The 24,085-nt window shown below is 38.4% G+C and overlaps 1 protein-coding gene across 1 annotated transcript in view; it reads right to left on the bottom strand.

Annotated features, from left to right (window-relative positions):
• Positions 1-22,566, bottom strand: part of olfm2a (olfactomedin 2a) — a 236,671-nt gene extending 214,105 nt beyond the window's left edge. Inside the window, exon 1 of the mRNA XM_057817974.1 lies at positions 22,176-22,566. Within this exon, the coding sequence (XP_057673957.1) occupies positions 22,176-22,232 (57 nt within the window). The 5' untranslated portion in view covers positions 22,233-22,566. The remainder of the gene's footprint in view (positions 1-22,175) is intronic.
• Positions 22,567-24,085: the final 1,519 nt, after the last annotated feature.

The raw sequence follows: 24,085 nt of genomic DNA, 5'->3' as shown, positions 1-24,085 counted from the left end.
TTATTGTTTTATTGCTTTGCAACTATAGGAGACAACATTTTAACGGCTAGGTCTTTATTTCAAAGGGGAAGTTCAGAATTTTTTACATTAGGCTTAATATTGGAGTTAGCTGGGGTTTAATTAGTTGTTGGAGTTGATTTAAACAAAATTTGTGCAATTTGTCAGTTATTTGTTAGTTTTAGGGCTCCGGAATGGCTAAGCTAGGGCGAGTCAATGGCTGGTCGACTAATTAAACCCCCGCTAACTCAAAGATTAAGCTTTATGTGAAAAACTCAATTACACGCGATGACATTTTTCAGTTATTTTTATGTTGAGGCAGCAAAAGGGAAAAAAAATGGTAAAAAGTAACTGATAAGTTACTTTTAAAGTAAGTTACTTTTAAAGTAACTTAGTTACTTTGATAATTAAGTAATCAGTAAAGTGACTAGATTACTTTTTTTTAGGTGTAATCAGTAATTATTTAATTATTAAAAATTACTTTTTAAAGTAATCCATGACAACACTGCCGTCGACCATACAGTCCTTGTATCTCATTTAGAGCACTTCATAGGCATCCGTGGCACTGCGCTACAATGGTTTAAATCGTACCTGGAACTTAGGACCTTCTCGGTAATGATTGGAGAATTGTCCTCCTCACAAACTTCTCTGTCTTGGGGGGTGCCACTAGGCTCTATTTTAGGGCGTGTTCTATTTGCATTTTATCTCCTACCTTTAAGATAAATTATTTTAAAAAATGTATTATCTCTTTTCATTTTTGTGCTGATGCCTGCAGCTCTATTTGCCCCTGACACCCAACAAACTGCTCACACTAAATTGATGGACTGCATTTCCGATGTAAAGCAGTGGCTAGCACTAAACTTTTTGCATCTTGTATAACTTTTGGCACGCCTTCCATGATGAATGCCCTTGAGCCCAACTCTGGCACTCTGGCTCCCTTATTAAAGACACACGTTAAAAATCTCGGAGTGATAATAGATAACAGGCTTAACTTAGAAAAACAGATTCGTTTCTTGGCCAAAGTGAAGCCTATTCTTCATTGCTTTGACCTTGAAAAAGCAATTCATGCTTTTAAAGCTCAAGACTGGACTGTTGCAATACACTTCATGTTGGTCTTCCCAAGTCCTCTGTTTCTCATCTGCAACTTGTTCAAAATGCTGCTCCTCGATTTTTAACCGGTACACCCAGACATGAACATATTATCCCCACACTATCATTGCTCCACTGGCTCCCTGATCATTTTACAATTAATTTTAAACTTTTACTGTTTGTTTTTAATTTTATTAATGCCCAGGTTCTTTCTTTTTTGTCGGAGATTTTAACCCTCCGTAACTCTGGCAGGGCTCTTCGTCCAGCTTCTTCTGTAAGTTCCAAGGTCGAGACTTAAACAGTGGGGTGATCAATGTTTTGCGGTTGCTGCCCCCAGGTTGTGGAATAGCTTGCCTTTTAGTGCAATGCATTGTTTTGTTTTGTTTTTTTTTTGTCAATTTTATTGTATAATACTTTCCCACCTTATAATTATCATGAACTATATTTTTCGTTGTTGTAAAGCACTTTGAGGACCTTCGGGGTTTTGTACAGGGCTATATAAATTTGATTTGATTTTGACTGATTTTCAGCACATTGCCCATATTGTTGGTCTCATATGTCTGTTGTTGTCTAAGGCTAGGCTCATACCGCAGGTCTCAATGCACAATTCCGATTTTTTTTTTTGTGATATCTGTTTTTTACGGTGTCCGTTCAGACTGCCTTTGTCCATTGAGCCTGTCAAGTGTTACGCATACGCACTACCTCCCAATCCGACACGCGCTGAGCTAACTGACATCAAAACAATTGACTACACATGCTGGCTCTACGCCATTATAGGGTGATCATATATTGATTTCCAAAAAGAGGACACAAATAATCCATGTTTAGTTTTATATTTAAAGTTTATATGGATTGACAGAATGCATACACGCAATGTGTAGTTGGCCCCATGTCAGTAATATTGAAATACAGTACTCCTCATTTGGCGCACAGAAAGAAAACCGAGCAGGCTTGCCCACCCCCTCATTTCATTTTTTATGACTGTTGTCAAGCCCGCCTCTTCCCAAAAAGCCGAGTTCAAGCTAGGTGCTAATGCTCATGTATAGCTCCATCGCTGCAGTCCTCCATGCTTCTCGCTCTATACTGACTTAATTGCTGCACAAATTCCGATTTGGGAGACTTGACTGTTCAGACCGCAGCCACATTCTGGAAGAATGTGGCCAAGATCAGATTTTAACCACTTCAGAAAGTGACCTAGATCGGATTTGAACTCGTTCAGACCGTCAAGTGAATTTCTCACTGGAGTTAGAAAAACAAAAAAAAAAAATCAGATTTGTGCAATAAGACCTGCAGTATCAACCTAGCCTAAATTGGGGATATTAAACATACAGCCCGTGGGGTTGTTCTGCCTGACAGGCACGTTGTTACTCATTCATACTATCCATACAAAATCACATGCTTTTGACATTTGCGCCGCAAAAACTGTAAAATTCTGATTTGTGTGATCAAATGCATGCACTGCTACACTTAGCTTACTTTCGTGTCCACAGTTAAACTAACTTTCGAAAGTTTGTGGTCATCCAGACAACTTTGTTTTTTCCGTTAAAAGTCCCACTTTAGTTTATTTATCAAATGAGATGCAAAATGAATAGAAAATATAGTCAAGACATTAAAAATGTGACAGTAATTGACCGTAAGGTAAGGAAGAAGTGTCCATCAAGCTGATCAAATATCCTATGGGAGGGGCTCCTGGAATGGTGGGGTCAAATTTCTCCACATTACCTCAGAAAATTGACAGCTAAAATGCCAAAGCCCGCAATGCTGTAGCCTATATGATGCAAATGGAGTATTTGTTGCCGAAAGCAAAAAATTAGTATTTCAAATAAAAATCAATATTCTTAACCTTATATGTTCTATTCGTTTTGCAACTCATTTGATCAGTAAAAGTGTACCATTTCATGGATAAAACAAAATTTTCTGGCTGGCTGACCCCAAACTTTTGGACGGTAGTGTACATTCGTTCATTCCATCGCCCACTCCCTATCAAAATGGATTAGACATCTAGCACTTTCAATGACAATGCCAGTCGCACAGTCACACAAAAACTAGTTTTTACAAAAAGGTATACAGTGGTATCTCGACATACGATCCTTTCAACTTCTCACGTAAAACTTGACTCGCCATTTGTCTGGACATGTGACGAAATGCTCGAAATACGACAATTTATGACAGCGTCATAAGTTCATTGTTTTCCCGCAAGACATTTTCCTGTGAGAGAAATCGTAATGGGTCCCAAGAAGGTTAGAGCAAGTGGCAAAAAAGGGATAATTGAAATTGAAATTAAGAAGGAAATGAGAGAAAAATATAAGCGTGGTGTGCATGTGAGTGAACTAGCTAGAATACGTGGCTCACCCCCCATCTTTACCTCCGCTCGCCAGTAAGTTTTGTTATTTCTTATTTTGTCATAATTTATTTGTTTTACATGTCTTATTTAATGCATTTATTAAATTAGACAGAACACGGCTCATTGTAACCACATGCACCCGTCGTCTCCTCCCACATCTGTTCGCCAGTCTCTATAAGTTAAAATGACAAAATGATGAAAAGTTTTTTTTATTTATTATTATTATTATTATTATTATTAATATTATTATTATTCTGATTTGTATTCATAATTCATTTGTTTTGCTATGTGTAATTGCTATTAGTAATTGTACTTGCAGTATTTACCAAGGATTTAATGTAGATTTTGGGATGTGGAATGAATGATCAAATTATAATGTATTCTTATGGGAAAATCTACGAGACATACGACTGTCACTACTTACAAATCAGGTCCTGGAACGAAATAAATTCGTAAGTAGAGGTACCACTGTACTAAGATCTACAGTTGTGTTGAAAATTATTCAACCCCCACAGTGGCCAGGTGTTTTTGCAAGTTTGACATTCATTTTGCATCTTGTTTATAATCACATCAAATAATGACATGTCAAATAGACAAGTACAACAAAAATAACAAAAAATTTTTTGGGAATATTCCAATTAATGGCCTTTCTATGATTACCTCATTGACAAAATTATTCAACCCACCAAGTCCACCATTCTTAAGAACAAAAGGTTTCCATCAAGTGTTGTCAAACAGCTGATAAAAACATCTGTAATTGTGAACGGAACCCTAATGAGCAGTAATTAAGCAAATCTAAAGGGACTGTGACACATGGCTCTTCTTGGCATCTAATGACATCTTTACAACATTGTGAAGTCCAAGAAATGGTAAAAAAAAGTTCAGAGAGGTCATTTAACTTTATAAGTAAGGATATGGATATAAAAAGATAGCAAAAGGACTGAAAATTTCAAGAGACACAATTGGGAGCATAGTCCGCATGATCAAAGCTAAAGGCACAGTGGAAATGCTACTTGGGCGTGGTAGAAATAAGTTACTGTCTGTAACTGCTGTGCGATACCTGAAGCGAAAGGCGGAGAAAAATCCCCAGGTAACAGCTGAGGAAAATATTAGAGAGGCCTGTAATTGTCAACATGGGTAAACCTTAACTATCAGAGACAGAATGTGGAAAAAAAAATCACATTGTTTGATTTTTTATTTATTTATTTTTATTTATTCTATTTGCAAATCATGGCGGAAAATAAGTGTTTGGTCAATACCAAAAGCTCATCTCAATACTTTGTTATGTACCCTTTGTTGGCAATAACGGAGGCCAAACGTTTTTTATAACTCTTCACAAGCTTTTCACACACTGTTGCTGGTATTTTGGCCCATTCCTCTATGCGGATCTCCTCGAGAGCACTGATGTTTTGGGGCTGTCGTTGGACAACACGGACTTTCAACTCCCTCCACGTATTTTCTATAGGTTGAGATCTGGAGACTGGCTAGGCCACTCCAGGACCTTGAAATACTTCTTACGAAGCCACTACTTTGTTGCCCTGGCTGTGTGTTTGGGATCATTGTCATGCTGAAAGACCCAGCCACGTCTCATCTTCAATGCCCTTGCTGATGGAGGGAGATTTTCACTCAAAATCTCTTGATAGATGGCCCCAATCATTCTTTCCTTTACACAGATCAGTCGTCCTGGTCCCTTTGCAGAAAAACAGCCCCAAAGCACGATGTTTCCAGGCCCATGCTTCACAGTGGGTACAGTGTTCTTCGGACGCAATTCAGTATTCTTTCTCCTCCAAACACGAGAACCTATGTTTCTACCAAAAAGTTCCATTTTGGTTTAATCTGACCATAACACATTCTCCCAGTCCTCTTCTGGATCATCCAGATGCTCTCTAGCAAACTGCAGATGGGCCTGGACGTGTACTGGCTTCAGCAGGGAGACACGTCTGGCAGTGCAGGCTTAGAGTCCCTGGCAGCGCATTGTGTTACTGATAGTAGCCTTTGTTACTGTGGTTTGTTACACCAAGCGTTTTACCGATTGCAGATTCAGTCTTCCCAGCCTGGTGCAGGTCTACAATTTTGTCTCTAGTGTCCTTCAACAGCTCTTTGGTCTTGGCCATAGTGGAGTTTGGAGTGTGACTGGCTGAGGTTGTGGACAGGTGTCTTTTATACCGATAATGAGTTAAAACAGGTGCCATTAATGCAGGTAACGAGTGGAGCCTTGTTCGACCTCGTTAAAAGAAGTTAGACATCTTTGACAGTCAGAAATCTTGCTTGTTTGTAGGTGACCAAATACTTATTTTCCACTCTAATTTGGAAATAAATTCTTTAAAAATAAAACAATGTGATTTTCTGTTTTTTTTCCCCACATTCTCTCATGGTTGAGGTTTACCCATGTTGACAATTACAGGCCTTTCTAATCTTTTCAAGCAGGAGAACCTGCACAATTGGTGGTTGACTAAATACTTATTTGCCCCACTGTACTTGTCTACGGTGGGGGTTGAATTATTTTGAACACAACTGTAGATTCAGCACCAATAAGTAGTTGCATCAATGCAAAATTTTTGTTGTTGTCGACTTTTTTAATCAACTGTTTTAATACACGATTTCAAAGATCACCTATAAATACAATAAAGTGTACCTTCTTTTATAGAAAAGGTCATGTGCATATGTCGAGTGAATGTGCAAGCACAACCATGTGGTTTGTAAATGTCACACTCTTATACTTCTGGCACAATACAAGCAGTTTCACACCAGATAACCTTGCAATGGATCAAACCATATTTTAATCCAATAAAGAGTTAATCACGGGTTGTTAAGTGAAATTACTCTCGCTGCGGTCATGCTTGAAAAGATTAACAGGCTTAATTTGCCTTGTGTGGACTCTTAAGAGAGGGAACAATGAGAGGGGGAAAAAGTTTTTTTCAGTCCGTGTGTAAACCTATATAGTTGTCTTTTCATTTCATGAAAAAAAATGATAAAATGGACCCTTAATTCTAACAAAACACCATGGACGTTCAGGTAAGCAGATGGAGCACACCTTGACTATAAACCGCAGTACTCAATATCCCTAAGTGCGTCCTTCTGCAGTTAAAGAACATAGCTTCCCATATAAATGCCTATATTATAACGCCGACTTCCAGTGCCAGCATTTTTAAAATGTACTGTAGTTCATCCCCAGCAGTAAATTAAAATGGGAGGACAGGCCTCTTACTAACAGTGTTGTTAATCTTACTTTAAAAAAGTATAGTGACAAATTACTTCTCCCGAAAAGTAATTGAGTTGGTAACTCAGTTACTTCATTGAGTAATTACTCAGAAAAGTGTAAAACTTTTAATGTTCTACACATTATTACATTATACTTTCTATAACATCTTTCACGTCAAATATGTTTATTATAACTAATTGAATTGAACTGATTTTTTCATTCTGCCTTTTTCCTTCTTAGATTAACTGTACCCACCTGGACACCACGAAATGTATGTAAAAAAAAGTTGCCCGATAGTTTAAGATGACGCTCGCCACGCTAAATAACGCAAATGCTATGCTAACGCTCCAAGACACCTAGACAATCATCATTGTATTTGCAACGGTGTCACTACACTCTTCCCTCCTCTCCTCTGTCGCATGCTCTCTCCCAGGAAGCTGTGACAAAATCAGACAACTCATGCTTCATTCATTCATTTTGTAGTAAGTGTAACGCCGTTGCAAAGACGGGAAAAATAACTAATTAGATTACTCACTACTGAAAAAAATAAGCCATTAGAAATACTGTTGTACTCTAACGCCGTTATTAACAACACTTCCTAAGCAGCCAAGTTCAAAGCATCACCTTATTTGGTTGAGTAGACACTCACTTTAACTTAGTCACGGCCACTGACGTCTATGGACATCCAGTCCTTCTGCTTATGACAAATTAATTTTATTTCAAAGCAAAAGGATGAAAAGAACGACCCGATTGGACGTCTATTATCGTCATCCTACAAAATATGTTGATGCGTTGAATTTGGCTGTAGAGTTGAGTGTGACACTAGGTATCATAAAACTCCTTTTCAGATTTCTGTGACCTTTGACCTAACGACCCCAAAATGTAATCACTTTTTCTGTTTTATTTTACAGACATCCTGTAAATTTGATGGTAATCCCTGTATTCATTGAATCCCTGCAAAATTCCTTTTCTGACCTCTTTGACCTTTCACCTCATGACACCAAAATTTTATCTCTTCTATTTCATATTACAAAAATACACTGCAAATCTGATAAACCTTTCATTTGTTCTTGATTTTTTGTGTGAAATTCCTTCTGTAACCACTATGACCTTTGATATTATTACCCCCAAATGTAATCACCTCTTCCATCTTATATTGCACACATCCCCTGAAAATTTGATAGAATATGAAAAAGGTATAATTAAATTCTTCTTCTGAGCTCTGTGACCTTTGACCTATTGACCCCACAATTCAATAACTTCTTCATTTCATTTACAGATATATCCTGCAAATTTGATGATAATCCCTGTATTCATTGAGTTATCGCCCCCCAAAAAATCTGACCTCTTTAAACTTTCACCTCATGAACCCAAAATTTTGTCTTTTCCATTTTATATTACAATTTGTTCTTGAATTATCGTGAAATTCCTTCCGTCAGCTCTGTGACCTTTGAAGTCATGGCTCTCAAATTTAATTGCCTCCTCTGTTTTACATGAAAGACAACCCCACAAATTTGACAACAATCATTTTATTCGTTCTTGAGTTATTGTGAAATTCCTTTTCTGACCTCTGTGACCTTTGACCTATTGACCCCACAATTCAATCACTTCTTAATTTCATTTACAGACATATCCTGCAAATTTGATGATAATCCCTATATTCATTGAGTTATTGCCAAAAAAATATCTGACCTCTTTAAACTTTCACTTTACCTCAATTGTGTCTTTTCCATTTTATATTACTTGTAATTTGTATTTTTTTTCTTGAATTATTGCGAAATTCCTTCTGTGACAACTATGACATTTGACCTCATGACCCCCAAATTTACTTGGCTCTTCTGTTTTGCATTACACACATTCCACACAAATTTAACAATAATCATTTTATTCATTCTAGATTTATTGTGAAATTCGTTTTCTGACCTTTGTGACCTTTGACCTCATGACCCCCAAATTGGATCACCGCTTCCATTTCACATTACACACATACCCTTCAAATTTGATAATAACCATTTTATCCGTTCCTGAGAAATTGGGAAATTCCTCTTCTGACCTCTATATCCTTTGATCTCATGACCCCAAAATTTAATCACCTTATTAACTTATCCTGCAAATTTAGTAAAAAAAATTTTGTATTTTGAACACAGACATACACAAACGAATAACCTAATTTTTGTACAATAAGCCTCTACTTTTTTTCCTCCGCTTAAAACATTACAACTTATAACTCCAGTGCTGAATAAATAGTTGCCTTGTTAAATATGGTGGGTGTATCTTATAGTCCGAAAATTACAATACATATCCTGAAATATACATTATCCCTTGCGTTGTTCAATCTGCTTACCTATTTGCATCAAGTATGTTGCGTTGATTCGTACAGACGTCAGTTGACGCTGTCTGTGGTGCTTAACGTACTCGATGATGCTGCTACTACCACTGTAGCTGTGAGGCCACCAGCCCAACTGTCGCCGACTGTCTCTCTGTCGTATGGCGGCCAGACGCTTTGTCGGCTGTCAGAAAATGTGCACGCTGACCAGTTGAACCCTATCTTGCCAGTTCGCATGCTCCTTTCTTGACTTCAAAGCTTTTCTAGGTCAAATAATTTACCGTGCCACCATTTGGCTTTACAACTGTCACATCGCCGCCTGTCACCTTCCACAAAACTGGGCTGTGAGTTCCCTCCACAGCACGCAATGACATTCTGCTGTGTAACCAATCCACCTTGGCTCAGTCGCCGCAATATTAGGCACATCAAGACCAAATATGAGATCAACAAAGTCTGCCTTAAACCTTTATATAACACTCATTTTATGTCCATTCTGCTTCGAGTGGGAGGAGCGAAGGATTGCTTCCAACCCTCCCAATCAAAATAGATTTAACGCGCGTTGCCATCCCAGGCAGCCAATTTGAAAAATACAATGAAATATTTAAAAATTAAATAAATAAATCAACTCTATAATGTTATTGGGGGGCATATTTTATTTTGTTTCTATTGACATTTATTGATTCATTAAAGAATGCATTCATAGTAAATATATATAGTGATCAATAATAATTATTATAAAAGATTTTAATTCATCATTTGAATTTGCCTACATCACCCAAAATGTGATCTCCACATATGTGGATACCAGGTTTTAATGAGGTCACGTTTATATTTATTTAAGTATTAACCCTTGAGAGTCGAAGGACGCGCCGGCGCGTCCTCAGCGCACGTCGTCTTTGAAGCGCCTTCGCGTTTTAATTACGTCACCCACATGCCGTTGGTTGGTCTCGTTTTAAAGTGCGGAAGTTGCGGTTTACTCTCGTTGTTATTTGAAGTCAATCGACCAACTAAAACGTGAGATATTGTCATTTAAGTTTTATAGTTTTATTGTCCTCTCAAAAAAACATTAAAACGCTGCATGGATAATTTGTTTATGTCTATATTTCCATCATTTCTTGTCCTTTTTCAAAACGGAAGCTCCATGAAAAAAACACAAATCAAACGAACCCTTTCGAAGTCACAGTGGAAGCACAACATGCGTTTTTTTTTTTTTTATTAATAAATATAACTGCCGTGCGAGGTTCCACCGAACGAGAGGGAGGAGTGTTCTGAAGCAGCGAGGTGGCGACCGACGGCCGTTTGAATCGAGCGAACGAGCGACTTTGTGTGACTTTGAGAATGAACGGATAACTGAATTTAGCGCAAGCAATTGTGCTTTTTGATCAACGTGAGGAAGAGGATGGTCCAAATTCGTCATCATCGTCTTCTTCGGAAGAGTCCTCGAGTGAAGATAGTGACGGATTTGAACAGGTGGGTGACGCCATCGACGAGCAGAGGTAAGCCAACCCACTTTTTTTTTTTTATGCTGCTGAAAAAGTTTCTTTTGAAAGTTTCTTTTGATATTGCAAGACAAAGTTAATTTTGATGCAATATAAGTGTGTGTTTGTGTATATAATAATAAAATGTGCATATCGGATCAAAGTATAATTTGTGGTCTTCCTTCTATATGAAGATTAGGGATGTAGCACATATTCAGCTATGGTATTCTTTCTATTGTCATACATATAGATTTCCATTATTATTTATTTCTGTATATATTTTTATTTTATACTTTATTATTTTCATAAATACTGACTTTTTTTCATGTACATTTATAGTGACAATGAAAGTAAAGTGAAATGAAAATGGAAGGGTGGAAAGAGGACCGACACCCCATGGAAGTGTGGGCTGTGTGTAGCCCTGTGTCTAATTCCAGGACGAAACTGCTTTTCGGAGTGGCATGCCTGAAAAAAATTTAACTTATTTATTGTAAATATTTTTGAAAATACTTTTTTTCCCAATGTTATAAATATATTTTTTCCCACAATCAGTCTTCTCAATTTGTGTATATAAATGTGTGTTCAAGAAGCTTGATTGTGTGTACAGTTTTCATCAGGTGATGGACCGCAATACCTAAACTCATATAGAGATGGCCTCTAAACACTTTTTGTGTTAGATGGTATATTTTTTCACTGTTCTTCACTGTTTGGTCTGCTGTATATAACCTGTTTTGACTAGAGCATGTATAAAGGCAAAAAACGCCTATGGCTATACCTGTTGTTTATGTTGAATTGTCAAATATAAGACTATTTATTCTAAGTTTTTTTGGTTGAATGTTCATCCTAACATGTTGAATAAATATTACAAAGTTTCAAAACGGTTCGTTACGCATGTTTGGTTGTCAATTGGACATCAATATTAAACATTTTGACAAAACGATTTTGGAATTTTTGGTCTTTTTGGGCCCAAAATGATGATTTATAATTGGTCAGTGAAGGAAACAACAGTTTGGACATGAAGTTCAAGGTGTCACAAAAAAAGGGACCAAACCAGGCCATCGTAAACAATTCTTTCTTTGAAATATAAAGGCAACTTCAAAGGCATGCAAAATAAGACAAAATAGGCCCAGACCTTAAAGGGTTAATAGTGATTATAATGCTACTTTTTGTGTCCAACATTCTCTTTTTTGTTTTTTAGAAAATAAACATTGTGACTATAATAACATATATAGTGAATTAGTCACCACCCAATCAAAGACAAATACAGTACAGTTTGAACAGCCACACTTACAGTCTTACTAGTGGACAATTTAAATACCCAAACATATGCGTACGCTTTTATTATGTAGGAAGAAGTTGGAGTACCCCTGCACCCACTCAAAAAAGATGTTAGCGCATCACTACAGGGCCTGAGCTGCGATCCCAAACTTTAAAACTGTGAGGCAGTTGTGCTAACCACTCATCCACCATGCTGGCCAAGGTAAGAAATACATGTTTATATAATGATTTATTACATCATTATGAGAATCTGTGCGGTAAAATTATTCTTTGTACAGTTGATGTGAGGATTTCGGTTTTTGCTTGACGAGCCATCATACTGTATATTACATGATAGGTCTTCCAATCACCACAGGTTGACTACCAATAAACTGCAAAAACAGAGCCTGGTGGTATCAAGACCACCAGCAGCCCACCATGTTTTGGGGAAAAAAATAAATAAATACACAGGTAAAAATGTTACGTTGACAGGAATTGGGAAATTATGCCGATTAGAAGCCATTTGTTAACCATGCGTCAAGCTAGTGTCTTACAAAAACAGGCACAGTCTTGCATTTTAACAGAGAAAAATACAATGCCTATTAGTGCAATGGCAGAGAGCTTGGACACGTTTGTTCATAAATCAAACATAAGATGTCGCCATTCCACTTTCAACGCTATCATTAGACGTGGTTAAAATTTGAGCTGTATTATCGGCACCGACATTCGGAAATTTGCCGTATATCGGTATCAGCCTTTTTCAGTGTTGTGCATGAACGCGTTCAATGAACAATCGTTCATGAACACGTTCATATTTTGGGTGAACGTGAATTGAACGCATCATATTTCTGTCTCATGAACGTTACTGTGAACGCGCTCATTCTAGCGGTTGTGAGCGGTGCTCATAACTTCGTTCATGAGTTCATCACATTTAGAGCCTTACCGACAAAACTGCATATAAAGCCATAGGCTATAAACACACAATAAAAAAATTAACCTTAATAGCGGAAAATTTTCCAACCTGGCAACCCAAGCTGCCTGTCACGGCCGTATTGTTTAAGCAAATACGTAATCAGAACAACGGCAGCATGGACACAGAAGCTGGCAGCTCTCGAAACCCGGCCCGCTCAGAGTACCAGCATTTAAAAGAGTTTTACGAAAAAGTCAGTACTGACCCGGATGGCAAAAATATAACGTTTACATGTAAACTTTGCCCACCTAGATTGAAGAAGACCGTCCGTATGTCGGTAACGTCTTTAGCATTTAACGTGTTAAATGCAGTTTACAATTATCTCTGTTGCATTTATATGCCTGAGTTGGGGTTTTTTTCCCCCTCGGTGTTCTTGTTCAGTCTTTTTTTGTTGTCACAATAAAGAACATTCAAACAGCAAGGTTTTGCTTATGCTTATGAAAATATACTGTAGATAAAAGCTGTAGAGCTGCTAATGTCTGGACTGAATGAGTGGCAGCAAAGCATTATCGAAATCCCAGTAATCTGAGGGCTGCCCCCTCACTGCTAGTGTAAACCCTGGTTGGACAAGGATTTGAAATTGAATATGAAGATGAATCTGACACATAGTTTTCAGTGTTAAAAAGGATACATGAATTGCTGTCTGTGGTTCCATATGGACACTGCCAATAATAGCTTGCAACAATTTTGGGCGAACAAAAAGAACTGAACTATAAAAGTTCATTTTTTGGAACCATGAACTCTAGTTCAAAATTTTGAATTATGAACTATGAACTGAACAGTTCATTTTAAAATTTGTGAACTTCAATTTGAACTAGTTCATGTAGAAAATGAACTTTCCCACTAGCCTTTTTTTTTTTTTCTTCTGACCGGCCAATATGAAAAAAATTAAACCTGGGTTATTTCGGCTCAGATGCAGCCGTGCCTCTCTCTCCTGAACTATTATTCACGTGTCCTATGATTGTTTAAATAGTAATGGTAAATGAAGTTACACTTGTATTGCGCCTCTCCACCTTTTTAAGGCCATAAAAGCGCTTCACATTTACTAGAGATAATGCTGAGCCTGAGAACTCTATACTCTCTAGAACTCCCTGTATTTTTGTTGTATTGTATTGTCTGTAGAAAATTTTGAGAGAGCTATTAATTTAACCTTTGATTCAACTTTATAAATGATGTTTTTGAGTCTAGGAAATTTGGGCACTTTTGGAGGTTTTATTTTCTATTTGTGTGATTTAATAAACAGCAATTTCAATAATTCAATCAATTTCCAATATTTTTTTAACGATCATTTTTTAAAATTATTATTATTACTTTTTTTTTTTTTAAACCTTGACCCAAGTTTTTTAAACTTTTACTGCAAATGAATATTGGCTCAAAAATTGGTCTATCTCTAGTTAAATAGTAATATAGTATATAATATATGTATATATATATATATATATATATATATATATATATATATATATATATATATATATATATATATATAGTATATAATATACGTGTATATCAGAGGTTGCGCTAGACATTTTCGTTGTCTGTCATTTTGACTGACAGGGTCATAAAAATTCGGTCATAGTCTATTTTTACCCGTCACTTAAATTTTTAAAATGAGAATGATGACATATTCAATAGTATTTAGTATTCATTCATTTTTAATTAATATTGTAACGCTTGCTTGGCGGCGAAAAATTAGACACGGAAGTTGTGGTATTTTTCTCCCTTTTTACTCTGCTTACCGCCAACAACTCCGCCCCCAAAGAAAAAGAGGCAACGATATAGACCCCAATCACCAGCGTCACACAATGATCTTAATTGTGGTTGTCAGCCCAAAATCTTCTAAATATATATTAAATGCATCTTACCAGATATAAAAAGACTACTACATAGTCTGTGGTGATCGTTTGGTGCCCAGATTTCTTGTCGAATTACAGCAGTCCATCTCGCTCTCATCTTCGGGTCTCTCAGAATACGGTAGAACTTCAAGTCTCTCCGTCTATCTTCTCTGTTACAGCAACCAACCGCCACACATGCCTTCACTATTTTGATTATTAATATTAACGAGCAGAAAAACACGCCGTAATAGGAGGCATGTACGTAGCGGTAATGTGTAAACATGACGAGCTGACACACAATATGGCGGCTCCGGTCAGGGGGGCGGAGTTGTGACGTCATGTGATTGGGGTCTATACACAGGCGGCAATCTTGTCCATCAATTGGATGACGCGCTGGCACACCGGGTGCACCAATAAGAACCTCGCGTTGATGTGTCAATCACGGTGCCGCCGCCAGACCCCGGTGACGCTACAATATTCTGACAGAAGAGCCAATGACGTCATGCATTAAGAGAGACAATAGCTAATTAATATGCTAACTCGCCACCCTGTGGTCTGAGGTGTGAATTGCAACCTGTCAAAATGACGGACGGACTTCAGTTTTTTCCGTCACCATTTTAAAAAACCGGTCAACGACGGAAAATATCCGGTTAACGCGACCCCTGGTATATATATATATATATATATATATATATATATATATATATATATATATATATATATATATATATATATATATATATATATATATATATATGTATATATATATATGTATATATATACTAGTATATGACGGAAAACACAGACAAGGCTGAAAAAGCAGTTTCTGCTCTTGCACCCCTTTTTAAAATAAACTGCTGTATTTTAGGCCAAAAGGACTGTTGTGTTTGATAGAACAATATGACTATATGCTGCCATAGCACATTCACGGCGCAATAAGCCCCCGAAATATTTTTAATTTGTCCGTTTTACCGTTTATAATCTAAAAAGAAAAATCCAGAAATCACTCAATCAATCAATTTTTAATGATTTATAAGTGTGATAGAGCTGCAAATAAGTACTTGAACGCCTTAAAAAACTAATGTTAATATTTGGCAGAGTAGCCTTTGTTTGCAATTAGAGGTCAAACGTTTCCTGTAGTTTTTCACCAGGTTTGCACACGCTGCAGGAGGGATCTTGGCCCACTCATCAGTCAGGTTTCTGGGCTGTTGCTGAGAAACACGTTTTAGGCTCCCTCCAAAGGTTTTCTATTGGGTGTAGGTCTAGAGACTGGCTAGGCCATGCTAGAAACTTGCTATGCTTCTCACGGAGCCACTCCTTGGTTTTCCTAGCTGTGTGCGTCGGGTCATTGTCATTTTGGAAGACCCAGGCACTGCCACGTTTGTGTGCCTTCTCAGTTATTTTCCTTTCATTGCAGCACATGAATCAACTAGATGGGTGGGGCTGCACAACACACCTGCGACGCATCAGGAGCACTTATTATTTAAGGAGTCCTGTCACCATACACAAGTGTCGAACTATTGTATATGCTTGTTACCTGCCTTGCTTACCGCTGTGTGCTCATCGTCATCCTCGGAGCTTCCCGACATTCTTCGGTCGTGTTCTGGTTTGACCTTATTTACTTTTGTGCTCTTTTGGATTTTGTAGTTAGAATTGTGTACTCAGTTATATTCACGCCATCTTGGGTGCTCTCTTAGTAGTACTTTGTTATACCCTCGTTTTCTAGCGTGCTCCCTCAGTTGTACTTTGTTATAATCGCGTTTTCTAGCGTGCTCTCTCAGTTGTACTTTGTTATACTTTCGTTTCCTAGCGTGCTCCCTTTGTTGTACTCATTAAATACAAACATTCCCTCTACTGATCTCCTGGTCTGTGTTTTGGATCCACATTAACGGCTTGCCGTCATATCAGGCACGACCCATCTTCAATGCTCTGACTGAAGGAAGGAGGTTGTTCCCCCAAATCTCACAATACATGGCCCCAGTCATCCTCTCTTTAATACAGTGCACTTGTCCTGTCGCATGCACAGAAAAACACCCCCCAAAGCATGATGCTACCACCTCAATGATTCACAGTAGGGATGGTGTTCTTGAGATACTACTCATCATTCTTCTTCCTCCAAACACGGTTTGCGGAATTATGACCAAAAAGTTCTATTTTACTCTCATCTGACCACAAAACTTGCCCCCATGACTCCTCTGCGTCATCCAAATGATCATAGGCAAACTTACGGGCCTTGACATGTTCTGGTTTAAGCAGGGGAACCTTCCGTGCAATGCATGATTTCAAACTATGACGTCTTAGTGTATTACCAACAGTAACATTAGATACTGTGGTCCCAGCTCTTTTCAGGTCATTGACCAACTCCTATCGTGTAGTTCTTGGCTGATTCCTCACCTTTATTAGGATCATTGAGACGCCACGAGTTGATATCTTACATGGGACTCCAATCCGATTGAGATTGACCATCATGTTTAGCTTCCTCCATTTTCTGATGATTGCTCCAACAGGGGACCTTTTTGCACCACGCTGCTTGGCGATTGCTCCGTAGCCCTTTCCAGCCTTGTGGAGGTGAACAAATTTGTCTCTGCTGTCTTTGAACAGCTCTTTGGTCTTGACCATCTTACAAGTTTGAGTCTGACTGATTGTATGGGATGGACATAGGTCTTTGTGCTGCAATCAATGTCAAACAAGTGCATCTGATTCAAGATAATATATGGAGTGGAGGTGGACTTTTAATCGGAGGACTAAAAAGTCTTTCAGGGTCAGAATTCTAGCTGATAAGACAGGTGTTCAAATACTTTTTTGCAGCTGTACCACACAAATAAATTGTTAAAAAATCATGCATTGGGATTTCTGTTTTTTTCTTTTTAGATCATTTCTGTCACAGTGGACATGCATCTACGATGAAAATTTCAGACTCCTCCATAATTTCTAAGTGAGAGAACTTGCAAAATAGCAGGGTGTTCAAATACTTATTTTCTCCACTGTATATACAGTGGTATGAAAAAATATATGAACCTTTTGGAATTTCTCACATTTCTGCATAAAATCACCATCAAATATGATCTGATCTTTGTCAAAATCACACAAATGACAAAACTGTCTGTTTTAACTAAAACGACCCAAACATTTATAGGTTTTCATTTTTTGATAAGGATAGTATGCAGACAATGACAGAAGGGGGGAAAATAACTTGTATTTTATGTATTTTATTCTTCTCGAACAATTCTGACGTTTGATTTACTTCTCTGTTTTGGATCATTGTCTTGTTGCAGCATCCATCCTCTTTTTAGTTTCAACTGTCTGACAGACGGCCTCAGATTTTCCTGCAAAACATCCTGATAAGTTTCCAAGTTGTCCAGGCCCTGAGGTAGCGAAACAGCCCCAAATCATGATGCTCCCTCCACCATACTTCACGGTGGGGATGAGGTGTTCATGTTGGTGAGTTGTTACATTTTTCCTCCACACATGAAATTGTGTGTTACTCCCAAACAATACAACTTTGGTTTCATCAGTCCACAAAACATGTTGCCAAAACTTCTGTGGAGTGTCCAAGTGCCTTTTTGCGAACTTTAAACCAGCAACAATGTTTTTTTTAGACAGCAGAGGATTCCTCCATGGAGTCCTCCCATGCACACCATTCTTGGCCATAGTTTTACATATAGTTGTTGTGTGCACAGAGATATTGGACTGTTCCAGTGATTTCTGTAAGTCTTTAGCAGACACTGTAGGGTTCTTTTTTTGCCTCTCTGAGTATTCTGCGCTGAAGGCTTGTCTCCATTTGTAGACAACTTCTCTGATTGTCAATTGATCAACATCTAGACTTTTAGAGAGGGTTTGTATCCTTTCCCAGCTTTATACAAATCACCAATCCTTGATCGCAGGTATTCAGAGAGCTGTTTTGACTGAGCCATGATGCACATCAGACGATGCCTCTTATCAAGACAACTCTTACCAGGTGTGTTTTTTATGGTGGGCAGGGCAGCTTTAAACCACTCATCAGTGATTGGGCACACACGTGAAAAAATCCTTGGTATAAATTGCTTTCATTTGCTCTTTAAGTCTCCTTAGGCAGAAGGTTCACTTACTTATTTTTCCCTCTTCTGTCATTGTTTGCATGCTATCCTCATTAACATATGAAAACCTGTAAAAATTTGGGTGGTTTTAGTTAAAGCGACACTATTTTTACATCTGCATGATTTTGACAAAGATCAGATCACATTTGATGGTGATTTTATGCAGAAATGTGAAAAATTCCAAAAGTTTCAGATACTTTCATGCTACTATATTACACCTTTTTATACTTTATTTTGTGTACTGTCTCTGCCTGGCAGCCCACCAGGCTTCTTAAGCAGTGGGGGAAACCCTGGAGGATTTTTTTTTTAACCAAGTCTTTTTATTAGAGGCTAAAGGCTGCCTGGCAAGTCACCACTCAGGTTGTTGTTCTTGTGGACACTAACTTTGAAGCCTTACCGCTTCATCATAGTTGAACTGATCGTTTTGAAACTTGTAGCTACGTAACGTTGAATAATATATATCAATACTTAGAGCCCAATCTTTGATTTTTTTTTTTTTTTTTGCATCAAGGCTGATCAATTATTCACAGAGTTATGTGTTGGTGTTTACGCTGGCTGTAGGTTACGATTTCATCACATGGACTTTTGGTGCTTTTGTTACAAGTTAGCCCATAGAGGGCATGCGCGCAAAGCTTTTAGCTATCTTGCAGTTTGCTGTAAGCATACTTGTGATTGTTTTATTCCAAAAAATGTGTTTTCTTTTATTTATCTGAACACTAAATTTTTTTGAGTCTGAATTTGTCCATACATTTTTTTATGTTCCCTGGGATTGGAATAGGGGGTAATCCTGGGTGTACTTTACCACTTTTTCAAAGTCATTTGGGATAGGCTTAACCCTCTAAGGTCAGTGGACGTGCTGGCCCATCCTTACAAGTCTCGTAACGTGGTGATTACACGCTTATGGTACCAGTCATTTGAAAGTGCTTAAGTGGAGCTTCACCCTGCTTTTTACTTGAAGTCAGTAAAAGTAAAACCAAGTAAAACGTTATGTAATGCCCTTCGAGTTTTATCGTCCTCATAAATAAGCATTAAAACGCTGCATGGCCCATGTGTTTATGTCCACATTTTTGTCATTTCTTGTCCTTTTTCCAAACAGAAAGCACTGTTGAGAACTATGTATCTCGTGATTCTTTTCCGATGTCACATCGGAAATGAAAATTGTTACACGTGAGGTCGAGGGCGTGTGTTGAGAGGTGAAGGCTCGTGTATCAGCGACCGTGAATAGGAGTAGATAGTTTCGATGGTGTGTTTGGGGACATGATCTGCAAACTGAATTTTGCTTATTTTCAACAACTTGATGAAGAGGATGACTCAGATTTGTCACCTTCTTTGGATGAGTTGGAGAGTGATAATGTGTATATAAATATGTCTGTATTAGAGAAGCTTGATTGTATGTATATAATTTTAAGTCTCAGAAAGGAAAAGAAAATGATATGCTAATCAAACCTTCTAACTATCTAATTTTTATACCTATTTGACTCAAACAACATTACTCTTGCAAATGGATGTTGGAAAGTTATTTGCTCACAGCAAGGGTAAATCAACAAGGAGCATTGAGAGAGGTAAGTTAGGTAACCCACCTAGGCAACATAAACAACTTTGAGGTCACAGCCTACCAGTTGAGAAACACTAATTAATCGCATAACAGTTACAGCGATATATTCCCATTTCTGTTCAAAGTAGAGCAGCAGACTGTAGAAAGAGGTGAAGGAGAGATGGAAGTTGATGAGCATGTGCAGAGGTGAATTGACTGTCAAAAAGGGGTGTCCCAATTCTGAATACTGATGGCTGAAAAACAAAAAACAAAAACTTGTATTTTGGTTTGATTATACATAGTTTAAAGCGCTATTTCTGACTTTTTATGATGGATAAGTGCTAAAAAAAAATGTTTTGCTCACTTGCCAATGCCCCGCTGTGCCCCAGTCATAGACTTCTTAATTATGTTGACGGAATAGATTCCCCAGACACTGCGCCACGCCTTCTAGTAGTGGGCTGTCTTACACTCCACTTCAGTCGGCCACAGTTAGTCCCAAAACATATGCAGCGATCCAACGCCGGATTTAGGTTGAAAAAGTACAAAAGCTGTACCGCATACAAACAGCAAGGATTGTCTCAGGAATGATCTGTTCAAGGATTCAAGGTGATTATTATAGTTTTCGTACCATGCATTTTGAATCATAGTGAAAAAAATCAAAGGGAGAAAATATCCGCTACGGCATTGGCTTCATAGTTCGCAATATTTGTGTAAAATAAATACTTACTGCACTTTTTTTTTTTTTTGCTTTAAACCAAGAATCGAGGCTGTTTTACGTCCATATCTATTAAGAATTCAGGGATTTAAGCATTTATTCACAAGACTTTTCAATGGACAAAGCTCTTTGTTTTCATGAAGCGGCCCCTACATTTGCTTACTGACTAACATCATAGTTCGCAATATTTACGTGAAATAAATGTTAATTGCACGTTTTTTTTTTTGTTTGGGTTTTTTTTTTTTGCTTTTAACAAAGAATCGAGACTGTTTTACGTCAATATCTAGAGAGAATTCAGGGATTTAAGCATTTATTCATAAGAATTTTAGACACAAAAAGCTATTTGTTTTCATAAAGCGGCTGCTACGTTTGCTTACTGACTAGCATCATAGTTTGCAATATGTACGTAAAATAAATGTTAACTGCACGTTTTTTTTGTTTTAACCAAGAATCGTGACTGTTTCACATCAATATCTATTAAGAATTCAGGGATTTAAGCATTTATTCATGAGAATTTTCAACGGAAAAAGCAATTTGTTTTCATAAAGCGGCCGCTACGTTTGCTTACTGACTAGCATCATAGTTTGCAATATTTACGTAAAATAAATGCTAACTGCACGTTTTTTTTTTTTCTTTTAACCATTTTAACTTTTAACCATGAATCGAGACTGTTTTACGTCCATATTTATTCAGGGATTTAAGCATTCATTCACAAGAATTTTCAACGGAAAAAGCTCCTTGTCTGTGATTCCACTCGGTCAGCTTTGAGGGCCATGGCAACAATACAGGCCCCCTATTACTTGGCCCCGCGTCCCGTGTCCTGTCAATATATTATGAAGTCTATGCCCCAGTGTTGTATTAGGTCTAGTAACACTCCTGCCTTCAAAGATGAAAAGAAAAAACAAAACAAAACAATAGCCATTGACGGCGATAGGTGTTCAATCCATTGGAATTAGAAGTCCTATAGCTACAATGAACTGAACTTCTACTAGTGGCAAACTAAACAAGAATGAAAAGAGGCACAAAATTGGACATCTGTCATCGTCCATGGCACTTAAAGAGTTAAGTGGCCCTACAAATGCACCGTGTGTGCATGACTTCAACTTGTTTAAACTCAGACAATGAAACACTCTCAAGCAAAAAAGTCAAAACTGGATCAATTCACTTCAACAAATGTTGGATACAGAATTCATTCACTGTATACAAAAAAAAAAAAAAAAAAAAAAAAAAAGGGAAACCCCCACCCTAAATGCAGGTGTGTTTTTCTGTTCATTCAAACATTCACCCTAATCACAAAGAATCCAAAAAGCCAGCCAAGTCAAGTTAGAAACAAGTCTCAGATCGGTTCCTACCTGGCAGGATGTGACAGCTGACATGACGAGTAGAAACATGGCACTGAGGAGATGCATCCTTGTCCAAATGTTTGCTCCCCGCGATTTCTTCCCTTTCGGCGACCTCCTCCTCCTTCTCGTCTTCTTCTGCCGCTACTGATCTCTTTCTCTTCCGTGCTCCACTAGCCTCATCACCGGGGGGACGCACACGCACAGGCGGCGTAACCGCTGCGGAGCTGCCACTGAATTCGAGATGAAGCGACAAGCAGGGAATCGGCCCGATGGTTGGAGAGTATTGACTGAAAGTGGGGGTTGAGACTGAGTTGTGTGGTAGTGATGAGGTCCTCCTCCGTCCTACACTAGGCGAGAAGTGCAGAGGTTGGAAGGTGAATGCTGCTGCACTTGCGACGTGCAGACGATAGGGACAGTGAGCACACAACACACCATCAGAAAAGCTCTCTCTCTTGCTGCGTGTGTGTGAGATACTGGATTTATGATGCGTCTCTGCACTCTTAACTCTTTCACTTCCATTGACGGCGCTCGACGTCCAAGCCAAAAATGGCTTGGACTTCTAGCGCCGTCAGTGGCACTTAAACGTGAGCATTCAAAACCAGTTCTGGGAGGGCATAAATCGTTCGATCGGTGAAACTTCTCTCACTAAGATTGGATTGGATGTCTATCAATGTCAATGGTTACATTTACATGGACATATTTTGTATTAAAAGCCTGATCAGAATAAAAAATGCTACATGTACACCAAGGTCGGCCCAGCCTATATGCAGACTATGCAGCTGCTTAAGGCCACCACTAGGGGCCCCCCAATCTGGCAACCTCATTTTATACGTTGTTAATAGAGCATCATGAATAATGTGGCGCGCATTCCCCTTTATCTATGCAAACATGGATTTTTTTTGTCATTACAATCTGGCCACCTGGGAGTGACGTTGAACCAGCTTTGCCATGATTGGTGCTCAAACTTGCTTGGAAAATAGATGCACGAATATGTCGAAGAGAATTTATCCTTCTGGAGCAGAGAAACGAAAGAATAAGAAAATTGGAGAAGAAAAGAAACAACAGTATCAAGCAGAGGTTGCGCTAGACATTTTCGTTGTCTGTCATTTTGACTGACAGGGTCATAAAAATCCGGTCATAGTCTATTTTTACCCGTCACTTAAATTTTTAAAATGATAATGATGACATATTCAATAGTATTCATTCATTCATTTTCCATGCCGCTTTTCCTCACGAGGGTCGCGGAGGTGCTGGAGCCTATCCCAGCCAACTCCGGGCAGTAGGCAGGGGACACCCTGAACTGGTTGCCAGCCAATCGCAGTAGTATTTAGTTTTCATTCATTTTTAATTAATATTGTAACGCTTGCTTGGCGGCGAAAAATTAGACACGGAAGTCGTGGTATTTTTCTCCCTTTTTACTCTGCTTACCGCCAACAACTCCGCCCCCAAAGAAAAAGAGGCAACGATATAGACCCCAATCACCAACGTCACACAATGATCTTAATTGTGGTTGTCAGCCCAAAATCTTCTAAATATATATTAAATGCATCTTACCAGATATAATGACTACTACATAGTCTGTGGTGATCGTTTGGTGCCCAGATTTCTTGTCGAATTACAGCAGTCCATCTCGCGCTCATCTTCGGGTCTCTCAGAATACGGTAGAACTTCAAGTCTCTCCGTCTATCTTCTCTGTTACAGCAACCAACCGCCACACACGCCTTCACCATTTTGATTATTAATATTAACGAGCAGAAAAACACGCCGCAATAGGAGGTATGTACGTAGTGGTAATGTGTAAACATGACGAGCTGACACACAATATGGCGGCTCCAGTCAGGGGGGCGGAGTTGTGACGTCATGTGATTGGGGTCTATACACAGGCGGCAATCTTGTCCATCAATTGGATGACGCGCTGG

The sequence above is a fragment of the Corythoichthys intestinalis genome, chromosome 16 (assembly GCF_030265065.1).
Source record: "Corythoichthys intestinalis isolate RoL2023-P3 chromosome 16, ASM3026506v1, whole genome shotgun sequence".
NCBI classification, from domain to species: Eukaryota; Metazoa; Chordata; class Actinopteri; order Syngnathiformes; family Syngnathidae; genus Corythoichthys; species Corythoichthys intestinalis.
This window is presented reverse-complemented; position numbering and strand designations above follow the sequence as displayed.